At 41.6% G+C, this 13,237-nt stretch overlaps 1 protein-coding gene across 1 annotated transcript in view; it reads left to right on the top strand.

The window, feature by feature from the left end:
• The window catches only part of LOC149297929 (ubiquitin domain-containing protein 1), a 55,406-nt gene extending 42,957 nt beyond the window's left edge, over positions 1-12,449 (top strand). The window contains exon 3 of the mRNA XM_089488113.1: positions 12,052-12,449. Coding sequence (XP_089344239.1) covers positions 12,052-12,449 — 398 coding nt within the window. The remainder of the gene's footprint in view (positions 1-12,051) is intronic.
• Positions 12,450-13,237: the final 788 nt, after the last annotated feature.

Here is a 13,237-nt window from a genome sequence, read left to right as displayed (position 1 = left end):
GGGTTCAAAGACGGGCCACCAGAGTAATAAGGGGAATGGGAGGACTACAGTACCCAGAAAGATTATCAGAATTAGGGTTATTTAGTTTGGAAAAAAGACGGTTTAGGGGGGACTTAATAACTATGTATAAATATATAAGGGGGCAGTACAGAGATCACTCTCAGGACCTATTTATACCCAGTACTGTATCTATAACAAGGGGACATCCTCTACGGCTGGAGGAAAGAAGGTTTCTACACCAGCACAGACGGGGGTTCTTTACAGTAAGAGCGGTGTGATTATGGAACTCTGCCAGAGGAAGTGGTGATGGTAAACTCAATAAAAGAGTTCAAAAGGAGCCTGGACGTGTTTCTTGAAAGCAATAATATTACAAGTTATGGATATTAGATTAATAGGGACATAATGTTGATCCAGGGATTTATTCTGATTGCCATATTTGGAGTCGGGAAGGAATTTTCCCCCTGGTATGGGGCAATTGGCATCTGGGGTTTTTTTCCTTCCTCTGGATCAACACAGTAGGGACGCAATATGTATATTAGGGCTGCAACTAACGATTATTTTAATAATCGATTAGTTGGCCGATTATTTTTTCGATTAATCGATTAATCGGATAAAAAAATAAAAAAAAATTCAATGTAAAATAATGTAATAAAAAACGTACAATTTACACTTTCATCTCTTTATTGCAATGGCCTCTTTCTCTCTATTCACCTTCTTATTTTACTGACATAATAATAAAAGCTACAAGAACCCAAACAGTGTTTCTCAAACTAGGTTTTAATACAAAGTTATTAGTAAATATTAATTCATATGTTAACTATTTTTCATATTTAATAAAAACTATGAGAAAAAAGCCTTGTTTAAATTTTTTTTATTTACCAAACTGCCCCCGGTTATGCACATCTGACGCCCAGCTTGCCACTCTGCCCCCATATATGCCTTATACCTCTTATATGCCAGTGATATGCAACTGAGCCCCCTGATATACCTTTTACCCCCAGATATGTTTTATGCCCCCCTGATATGCTTAATATCGATATGCCTTATACCCCCTATATGCCCTGAAATTCATAATACCCCCCCATACACCACTATAACTCACCCATACACCACTCTGGCTCCTCCCCCTCCCATACACCACTCTGGCTCCTCCCCCCTCCCATACACCACTCTGGCTCCTCCCCCCTCCCATACACCACTCTGCCTCCTCCCCCTCCCATACACCACTCTGGCTCCTCTCCCTCCCATACACCACTCTGGCTCCTCTCCCTCCCATACACCACTCTGGCTCCTCCCCCTCCCATACTCCACTCTGGCTCCTCCCCCCACCCATACACCACTCTGGCTCCTCCCCCTCCCATACTCCACTCTGCCTCCTCCCCCCTCCCATACTCCACTCTGCCTCCTCCCATACATCACTTTGCCTCCTCCCCCTCCCATATACCACTTTGCCCCCTCCCATACTCCACTCTGCCTCCTCCCCCTCCCATACATCACTTTGGTTCCCCCCCCTCCCATACTCCACTCTGCCTCCTCCCCCCTCCCATACTCCACTCTGCCTCCTCCCCCCTCCCATACTCCACTCTGCCTCCTGTCAGCCACGGAGGTTCATAAGACACCAGGGAGCCGGGTAGAGAGGCAGAGTGCTGTATGGGAGGGGGAGGAGCCAGAGTGGTGTATGGGGAGGGTGACTCCCATACACCCCTCTGACTCCTCCCCCTTCCCATACACCGCTCTGCCTCTCTACCCGGCTCCGTTACTGACAGGAACTTTCACTGCAGCTTCATAGAAGCCTCAGCCTAAGTGAAGGGCAGTAACGGAGGCTGTCTGTGCAATGCAGACCCCCTCTGTCAGCCGGTGGGGGTCTAAACGATGCGCAAAGACAGCCTCCGATACTGCCCTTCACTTAGGCTGAGGCTTCTATGAAGTCAGTAACGGAGCCGGGTAGAGAGGCAGAGTGATGTATGGGAGGGGGGAGGAGTCAGAGGGGTGTATGGGCGGGGGAGAGAGACGGAAGTGAGAGACCGGCCAACAGTGAGGGGAATCCAGGTCCCCTGCAGCGTTGCGGGGGATCTGGATTCTAGTGTTTTATAATCCGATCTCTGTTTGAGGTCGGATTATAATTTTTATAATCAATAAAAATCGATTCGATTAATCGATAATGAAAATCATTGACAACGATTTTCTTTATCGATTAGTTGTTTCAGCCCTAATGTATATAGGTTGAACTTGATAGACTTTGGTCTTTTTTCAACCTTATGAACTATGTTACTATGTGTGCTGAAGGAAAATCTGGCCCTTTCAGCAATTTAACAATTTGATGTTTTCAAGGTTGAAGGTAATTTTTTTTATTATTATTATTTCTTTATAGGCTTGTATCTGTCTTAGCCTTGTGGAAGAAGAAGCCATTTGTTAGGATAGGATAGAAATAGGATCATTCAGAAGTGCATTTGTGGGGTTGGGTACTCTCCAGCTGATTTGGTGTTGTGAATTTTATCTTGGTCAGTCAGTGCTGGAACCCAACATCAGTCACATAGTTACTGCTACCCAGCTGACTCCTACAATAATATAGCAGTATTTATACATTGAGGCAGGTTGGAAAAGGCTTTGTCACCCTTACAGTTAAAAATGCCCTCTTTGGTATGACAATTTGCCTCCGACCATTAATTATGTTTTCCATTATCATCATAGTAGATCTTGTTCATGTATAAAAAGTAATTCTGTTTTTTTAATAAGCGTTTTATAACCTTAGCAACTAATGGAATGGTCGAGTGAGCTGGAACATTCCATTGGTTTCTATAATGATAGGGCCATATTACTAACTGTGCCAAGAACACGTTTATGCATAACCTCCAATATATCGTGTAGTAAGGATTCTGCTTCCCAGATTGCTAGATACATCAGAGCTTTCTAAAAGTGAGCAAGGGAGTGTGGTGGTTTATGTACACTATATGGACAAAAGTATTGGGACACCTGACAATTACACCAACAGGGACTTTGAGGACATTGTATTCTAAATACCGTATTTGCTCGATTATAAGACGAGGTTTTTTTCAGAGCAAATGCTCTGAAAAATACCCCTCGTCTTCTAATCGGGGTCGTCTTCTAATCAGACCTCAAATAGAGTCTGATTAGGAGACTAAGATCCAGATCCCCCGCACCGCTGCAGGGGACCTGGATCCTCCTGTCTCACCCCCCCCCCCCCCCATCATACACACACTTACCGGTGCTTCCTGCTGTATTGCCGGGGCAGCGGGTTGACGTCTACGCGATCCGCGTAGACAACGTCCGCTGCAGCCGGAAGGAGGTGTGGCTAGCAGCGGGGGTTGTCTGCGTCCGTCGCGCAAACCTTCCCCGACTGTCAGAGATCAGAGTTCCCCGCACCGGTGCGGGGAACTCTGATCTCTGACAGCCGGGGAAAGTATACGCGACGGACGCAGACAAACCCCCGCTGCCAACTCCACCTCCTTCCGGCTGCAGCAGAAGGCGACGTCAACCCGCTGCCCCGGCTGGAAGCACCGGTAAGAGAGGGCTGAGAGGGGAGGGGAGGGGAGAGTGTGTGTGTGTGTGTTAGTTAAATGGGGGTATAGGGTGTGTGTGTGTGTGTGTGTGTGTGTGTGTGTGTGTTAAATGGGGGCATAGGGCATTTCTGGAGTGGCGTTAAGGGGGCATTTAATAGAGCACTCTGCCTCCTGAAATGCCTTATACACCTATATGCCACTCTGCCCCATAATATGCATTTTAACCCCCTGAATGCCAGAGTGGCATATAGGGGTATAAGGCATTTCTGGAGGCAGAGTGCTCTATACAATGCCTTTTAACTCCCTTAATGCCACTCTGCCTCCTGAAATGCCTTATACCTCCCTATATGCCACTCTGCCCCATAATATGCATTTTAACCCCCTAAATGCCAGAATGGGATATAGGGGTATAAGGCATTTCTGGAGGCAGAGTGGCATATAGGGGTATAAGGCATTTCTGGAGGCAGAGTGGCACATAGGGGGTCAAAAGGCATACCATGGGGCACAGTGGCATATAGAGGGTTAAAAGGCATATCATGGGCCACAGTGCCATATTGGAGTGGCAAGCCTGGGGGCAGATGTGCGTAACTGGGGGACAGGTTGGAAAATACAAGAAATAAAAACAAAAAAAATATTTTTCTCAATCATAGCTTTTATTAAAAAAAATAGTTTACATGAATTAACATTTACTGGTAAAACTTTTTTCCTTTAGGGTCGTCTTATATTCAGGCTTTTTCTTTTTTTCCTAAGTTAATATTCAGATTTTGGGGGGTCGTCTTATAATCAGGGTCGTCTTATAATCGAGCAAATACGGTATGTAGACATTAATATGTGGTTGGTCTAGCTATAACAGCTTCTGCTTTTCTGGGAAGGCTTTCCACAAGATTTTGGAGTGCTTTTGTGGGAATTTTTTGCCTGTTTCATCCGGTAGAGCATTTGTGAGGTCAGGCACTGATGTTGGACGAGAAGACCTGGCTCGCAACTTCCGTTCCAGTTCGTGCCTTGGTGTTCCATGGGGTTGAGGTCAAGGCTCTGTGTGCGGCAGTCAAGTTCTTCCACACCAAACTTATCCAAGCATGTCTTTGTGGACCTTGTTTGTGCACTGGAAGCATAGCATTGTCCAAAATGTCTTGGTAAGCTGAAGCATCAAGATTTCCCTTCACTGGAAGTAAGAGGCCTAGGCCAATCCCTGAAAAACATCCCCATATCGTTATCCCTCCTCCACTAAACTTATACATTTGGCACAATGCAGTCAGGCAGGTAACGTTCTACTGGTGTCGTTCATGCTAGTAATTCTACAGAACAAAGCAAGAATTCAGTGCACACCCAAGGAATACCATTCAAAAAACATGTCAAAGTAACCCAAGTTTTGGCGAGTACTGTGTGATTTTTCATGGCTATATTGCTTATCACGAATTTGAATTAGTGGGACTGCAGTGCATTTTAACCCAAGTGAAACTCTCAGGCCCTCTCTGGACATCATTGACGAGGCACTGTGTGGCAGAAGGGGCCAGAACCTGCAAATATGTAAAAAAAAAAAAAAAAAACCCCTGAGGAGCATAAAAAGGCATATACATCCAGATTCTCTGGTTGCTGCTAGAATTATAATTACCAATATGTACACAAAACAGAGAAGAAAATCTGCGCATACCCAGCAACCATTCAGAAAGACCTTCTAAGGCATTAATATTGGGCATTCCATCACGCTATATGCCCATATATTGTTAAGTCCGACACTAAGTGAAAGTACTCCAAGTTTGGCGAGTCCTATCTAATTTTTCAAGGCTTTTACTTCATATTTTAACCCACTGAGACTCTCAATCAATTTAAAGCCCTCTCTGGACACCATTGGCGAGGCAACTGTGTGGCAGGAGGGCTGCTTAACCCTGTTTGGTCAGAACCTGCAAATATACACACAAAAAAAACACCGATATGTACATACAACAAACCAAGAAATCAGCCCACACCCAGCAAATAGTATTTTAAAACACCTATCTGAGGAATAAATATTGGGATTCCGTCACCCCAGTTGGCCATATATCTCTTAGCCAGCCACTTTGTAGTAGTAGTTAAAGTGAAAGTATGGGCTGCTTACGCTCCTCTGTTGAATTCAGTGTTAACTCCTCTGTAAACACCAAATAATGACTGTAGGAGGATGATTTATTTGTCTTTACTATTCTGTGGAGGATAATCACTTAGCTGCAGAGAGCCTTGACCTGTAGTACTTGACCTTAAGTCTTGTTTGCAAACATCCCACTTTGTCACTTGGGAGGTTTTGTTTCTATTTCACTTTTTTTGACATCTGTGCTTGCGTAGAGATGAATGGCTTTTGGCTTTAAAGCTGCTCGGTAAGATTAAACAGAAATGTAAACCGAATTTATGACAGAATTCAGTGCATACTGTTAAATAGAATGAGGCCTGATCTGCAGCTCTCGCCTGTCTTGTACCTCATCATTAGATCACAAATTATATCACCAAACAGTTGCACATGACACACTTTGACACAAATTGGAAAAATGGGAAGTCAACGAGATTTGAAGGAAATTGCTTCTGCCATTTGAGAGAATGAAAGTGTGATAAATGCAATATCCAACAAATTTTATCCTCTACGGATATTTTATTCTCTTCTAAGCGCTTTTCACTGCAGTCCGTTTTTCAATAAGATTACTTGGTGGTAGGCAACAACATAAGTATTTGATTTAAACGGGCATGAAATATGGCAGCACTTTTTTATTATATATGCCATTTTTGTTAATAGTACCCACTCCTTCTGTATTTTAAATGTATGGGTTTCCTTCACCTTATGTGTTGATTCTTAATTGGCCATTTAAGGTTTTTATACCATGTTTATCATGTAACATGCTAAATGGTTGATGCCATATTTATAATATTATAAAATGTTATAATGCATTTAACAGTTTTATTTTAAATAGTGTCTTTTTTTCCAATACATTGGTTCCCAAGTTGTATTCCCAGTGGTTGTCAAAACTGTATTTTCCATCATCTGCCAAACATGTAAATTAGCATGATGTAGTTTCTTCTCCTTGGCATCCATGTGTACCTTACTGCATGTGGCAAGTGAACAGGGACTTCAGCTTAAGAGGTTAATTCCCAAAGTGCTGAATCTTTCCCAATGCTCATATAATACTTGATGCATTTCTCTGCTACTCACTGGAGCCCCTCGCTACATTTAATTAGCCTGAGTTAGAACGCTTCAACCTGGGTAATTTTGGACTGACATGCCCTTAGTTAACAAACATCCACTCCTATAACTACTTAGAACATGATGTGTTGTGATAACCAAAGAAAACACAAGGTCTTAGTCTTCAGCTGGACCATTTCACTTATGAAGACCTATTAAGAATGGATTTACTGTATACCTCTATGAAGGAATAGGTAAGTAATATGATGAACTGCCAAAATATAAAACAGTCAACTGATTAATTTCGGGCTAGGAAAAGGAAATACGGAAAATGCAGTTAGAAAAAAAATACATTTATCATTAAACAGATTATAAATCTTAATAAAACTGTGATTTTTTTTTTTTCTGTCAGGCATGTAGTTTTACGAACCAAACATTACAAGATTGAAGTATTGAATAAATCGATCACATAAAATGGTGACATTAGCAGTGTTTGTGGTGGCCGAGCTGATTCCGGCACAGTGTTGTGACAGTTGTTACAGGATGGGGATTTGTAGTAGCCTGTGTACAAAGCTGTTAAATCAATGGAGTAGTCATTTCTCATACCATTATCAGATTTTAAAATGTGTAGTTGGAGGTGTCAGACTAGTATCAAAGAAAGTAAGAGACTGGTCTGGAGCCGCCAGCTTGTTCATGAGGTTCTTGGCGAATAAAAGAAGGAAGCCGATGAAATAGATTCGGGATCCCCATGGGCCAAGATTTTATTTAAGCCACATTTATCTTCACCTTATCTGCAAAGAAACCGTCCAGCAGTAAAAATGGTCTGGGCTTAAGAAATGCTTCTGTAGAATTGAATCACAATGCAGAAGAATCCTCATGGCAAATGTTTAATTAGCCTGAAATTTAAGTCTTGATGATACATGGTGTTGTAGCCTTAACTGTGGTCCAAGACAAGAAAACAAGGTGGCATCTGTGCGGGGCACTGTCTCTTTCCGTGGTACTTCATCATAAATAATGTAAGAAGCTGCACAATTAGGTTAATTCGAGTTTTACATTATTTATAACAACATATTCAGCTGTGCTATACAATGCACTATAAAGATGGCAGGGAAAAAACATGTTACAGGTCATAGTGGGTGCAAAGGATTTTTAATAGCTTTACTCTATACAGGTAATGATAAAAGCGATTGACTGGCTTGTGATGGGGTTGAAATGCTTATGATGGTCTGACAGTGTGATGAAATGGTAGAAGGATGAAGTGGAAGACCAGATGAGTTTTTGGAGCAGGTTACAAGGAATAGACATAGAATACATTTTATATGAGAAACACTTTTTAAATGTTGTATGTGTATACATGTGTATATTGTGTCTTACCATTCTGGTTATGTGAACACAATCATGGTCAGGCCTGAACCTAGTTATAAGAGGCAAATGCACTAGGAGTGCAGACAGCTGGTTTTCCTTATTGATCTTTCGAAAAATGGCATATTTGGAGCCCGTTAGAGAGAAAACACTAACACAGGCAGGTTTTGTAGGGGGGCTGTGAACTACACATTTGAAGGCACTTTTTCTATCTAAATTAAATGAGTATGAGACCCACAAAGTGACTAATTGTAGCCTTGTATCCCATGGAGATTTAAATGATCCTTTCCAGTTTATAAGCATTTAACACGATATACAGGAGGTGATGAAAACAGATCAAAGGTGAAATAGAATGTTTTTGCAATGAAGAATTTGGGATGTATGTTGGCATTTTAATTATTTATTTACTAAAGGGAAAGTTTATAGTTACAACTAGACACAAGGCCCAAAGCCATTTTGGACACATTTTTTCATTTCATTTTTGGCTCATTCATTTTAAAGTTTTAAAAGGAAGGGAGATTTACTTTACTGGGAGCAGAGCTGTAGCTAGCGCCTTTTGCGCCCGAGGCAAGAATGGAAATGTTTTTAGAGGCTTTTATATTTACACTACCCTTACACACTGCCTTTACACACACCAGCCCATTAACATACATATACACATACACTGCCATACACACCCCTGCCTAAACACACACACCTGCCCATAAACATGCATATACACATACACTGCCCTTGCACACCCCTGCCTTTACACACACCTGTCCATAAACATGCATATACACATACACTGCCCTTACACACGACTGCCCTGTACTACCTTTACACATATCTGCCCATAAACACACATACACATACACTGCCCTTACACACGACTGCCTTTACACATACCTGCCCATAAACACACATATACACATAAACTGGCTTTACACACGACTGCCCATACATGCTGCCTTTACACACACCTGCCAATTTACAAGCATATACACATACACTGGCTTTATACATACCTGCCCATAAACACACATATACACATACACTGCCCTTACACACACCTGCCTTTACACACCACTGCCCATACACACACACATGCACATACACATATACACACCAGCTTACCAACACACAAATACCTATACTGCTCTTACACCCACCTGCCCATACACACACAAGCTTACAAACACACACATATAAACACATACACTGCCCTTACGCTCCTTTCTCCTCATCCCTTACCTTTCTCATCTTTCATCCTACACCTTCCATCCTCCATCCAATTTTGGAAGCGCGAGGTCTGTCACTCCAGGACTCTGCTTTACTGCTCCCACATCACTATGCACCGGCTATTGATGCAGAGCGAGGGGATGATGTCATATCCCGGCGCTCGGCATCTATTGCCGGCACGTAGTGATTAGGGAGCACGGAAGCCAAGGTCTGAAGTGACAGACCTTGCAATCCCTAATGTTGGACCGGTTAGAGGGAGATTGTGATCTCCCCAACCAGTCCTGCAGGCTGCAGCTGCTGATCGGGCAGCTGTGCGCCCCGTTGCAGCTGAGCCCGAGGCAAGACTGAGAGGGTGGTGGGTACAGCCACTCATCAGAGGTTTTTTGTGGCCCGTAAAACCCCTGAGCTTCTTTTCCTCCTCTTTCTTCCTCTATTAAACTTTGGTGTTGTGGTTGAGATTTTTTAAGGTATTATTAAAAGTTAAGGATTGTTTCAGTATAGATATCTTTGGCATTGCAATGGTAACAATAGCCTTTTTTCTTTTTGTTGTGTGTAACCTCTTGCATCCTGACCTTGATGGTTTCCTGGGGAAAGTTGCATTTGCTAATGCTTAATAAGCAGCACCTGTTCTTTATGAAGGCTTTGCCGAACCTTAACCACTTTTCTGGGAACATTGCAACAATACCAATCACATCTTTAAGACTGTCAGACCCAAACAAAAGTAACATCTTCTAATGAATATGAAACTGTCCCAGAAAAATGTGTGAGACGGACAGGGAGAGATGACTCGATGGCAAATGAACTAAATTTCAGAGGTTTTACCATTTGTTTAGTTGACAGCCCTCCTATTTATCAGAAATCCATACGAACTTACAGAATTGGCAAAAATTGTTAAAAAATAAAGTTCATACGAATCTGAATGCACAAGTCTGGTTACAAGTCCCTCATATCACTATTCGTTATAAAGGGCTCAGCACTGGCAAGTTTCTCCTTCAAGAGCTAGCCCTATATTCCTGCAGCAGTGGGGCTTGCCCTTTAACAACTGGAAACCACTACTGTCCTTTCCCTTTAGTAGTGAATACTTTGCTTAGGGCTACAGATGTGTCCATGACACAGTTTGTCATTGGTACCAGTGAGGTACAAGAGATAATTTGTATTTAAGTGCAAGCATTACAAGGACCAGAGTCTGCTGGTGAATCACTTTTAGGAAAAAGCTACTCTTGAAACATTGCTTTGGAACACCATCACTTTGCTTTGTAAAACCATCCTGCTAAAGAGAGACACCATGAAGAAATTATTTTCATCCCTGAACCACAAGATTTTATTGTTCTGAGTTATAGAGAGTTTATAGGTTACTGAACATTTTATGACCGCTAGTGATATTTAAGTTTAGCTCGGAGTGATTTTCCCATCTCTGTGAAGGGCTTAATAAGTAAAGTACACTACAGTCTTAATAGCTGTCTGTAGAAGGTTTCTATGTCTTGCTGCTTGGGGAAGAGATTACAAAAAATACTCCTGTTTAGCTTTAATTACTGTTTTGTAAAATTAGGTGGTTGGACATGAACAGACGGTATAACTGCATACCAATCACGGACCTATCTGCATGTTATGCTCGGATACCATGAAACAGTGGCAGCTGAAGCCATTAAAAAGGAAAAATACTTTAAAAATTTTTATGTGGACCAGCTGAGAAACATGTGGAATAACCGTGAAATCGCTCTGAAAAATGCTTGTGTTTAAGAGTTTGGCCCATCACTATCAGTACAAAAAGACTATATTCTAAGTCTTATTGTGCCATCTACAGGCAAGACTGTGTATCGCACCTACTGGGTTATCAAAGGCGATTGAGCATAAAATACTAATAAGTAGTTACGCACTGCGTAATTCCATTGAACAAGCATAGGATAGCCAGTATTTTAAAATATTAACTATTTGTTAACTGATGGAGAATGGTTGGCTACTTTATTTGGGCTTTAAGGAATGCCACACCTTTTAAAATGTCATCCCATAATGTTTTTCAGGTCCATTGATTCCCACATATTTACTGTGAACCTACTGACTATGCATTAACGCTACACTGATGCTTTAGAGTAAAGGGCAGCACTTGCGGTTTGTCTTTGTTGTTGTTTTGTATCATCCTATCTGGTTTCTGGCAAACATTCGGGTCATTTAAGGTTGTTCTCATCCATTAACCCTTTACCAGGCTATAGTGGTTTGCATGCACCCCATGTTAAAGCTCAAATCAACTGAAGGGGAAACTGGACCTGTCCCTTGCTATCTCTCTGTTGGCCATGGTATTCAACAACAACAACAAAAAAATCTTTTAGAACTTAATGCCTATATAACAGTGATTTAAGTGTTGTTCAGATAATGTGATAATCATTGCTGCAGAGCTGTTTACAAATACCAGATCCTTATCTCAACATTTATGGTGCTTTCTTTGCCATTATTAGATTAATTATACTCAGGACATACAATTACCAGAGATTAGAAGCAGGGAGGGGGTTTTCTCTTTGTTTAAATAAATCTTTTCTTTGTGAGTGGTTTTAAACATTGTAACCCTAACACACTCTCCTTCCTTTCTACGAAAAACCAAACAAACACTTTTTCATGAAATTGGTTAGCTTGTTATTTGTTGGCACCAATAAAACATTTCAAGAAATCACTTAAAGTACTTATAATAGTTTACCCGAAAGATGAATACATCTAAAAGATTGCATACTGGATCTGCACTACAGTTCTGTAACATCTAACTTATTTGTTTTATTCATACCGATTTAAATACTATGTTCTTTTCTCTTAAAGGTGCCCTTACGGAGTGTTACGACGAACTGGGAAACCGCTACCAGCTTCCTGTTTACTGCCTTGCCCCTCCAATAAATATGATTGAGGAAAAGAGCGACACAGAGACTCTGGACATTCCCGAGCCCCCACCAAACTCTGGCCATGAATGCCATCTACGCTTGCGCCTCTCCACAGGCAAAGACCTTAGACTAATGGTGCGCAGCACGGACACGGTATATCACATGAAGCGGCGCCTCCACACAGCGGAAGCTGTGGAGCCTGCTAGCCAGCGTTGGTTCTTTTCCGGCCGGCCGCTGACAGACAAAATGAGACTGGAAGAACTAAAGATCCCCAGAGACTATGTGGTACAAGTAATAGTGAGCCAGCCTGTCCCACATCCCACACCAGTAGAAAACTGATCATCTCCAAAAGAAGACACACAACCGTCCTCTCTCTCTCTACTCAAATCACTCCTTGCTATGTTTGTATGCAGCCTGTAACCTTACTTTTTTTTCTTTTTGTTTCTTTTTAATTCCCACTTGTATTTAAATCTGAGCCTGTCAGAGCATTGAGGCCCCTTTGACAGCAGAAGATTTAATAGAGATTCAATAATGTACTTGAGATCGCAGAAGGAAAAGACGGGCCTTCCTGTGAGGTTGGGGGGGTGGACCATGTTTCTTAATATTGCATCAAGAGACTTTTTATAACATCAACATCACATCCTTTTTTAACTCTTCTATAAAGGTTTGAACTGAACATGGAGTATCTAGATTGCACTTTAAAAAAAAAAAAAAAATGAAACCCTGAATACCAAATTCTTGTTACTTTTAATGAAAACATCACCTAAAACAGCTTTTTCTTACACAGGAAAAAAGAAATGATTTCTGTAAGCTGCTTAATTACTGATTGCACTGAATTCTTGAATCCTTCTTTGTTGCCTAGAAGTGGGCAACCTTATAACCGTAATTCTCAATGGGTTAGTGTTATGGAGCTTCTAATATTTGACGGCATAGAACTGTATGCCAGATCTCCATTATTTTATCAATGTTACATTTTTGGGGGGTTCAGCTGGAAATGTACTGTGTCTTTTATGAGATTAATATTACAACAGGTGTACCATATGCCATAGCTAAATAGTAGACTCTCTGAGGGAACAAATTGACCAAACATTGAATGGTCCAGTTGATATTGGTAAAGAATCGTTAAT

The sequence above is a fragment of the Sceloporus occidentalis genome, unplaced genomic scaffold (genome assembly GCF_023333645.1).
Source record: "Sceloporus occidentalis isolate IW3139 unplaced genomic scaffold, rSceOcc1.0.p SCAF_36, whole genome shotgun sequence".
Lineage (NCBI taxonomy): Eukaryota > Metazoa > Chordata > Lepidosauria > Squamata > Phrynosomatidae > Sceloporus > Sceloporus occidentalis.
The sequence above is the reverse complement of the archived record's forward strand: the minus strand, read 5'-3'. Positions and strand labels throughout refer to the sequence as shown.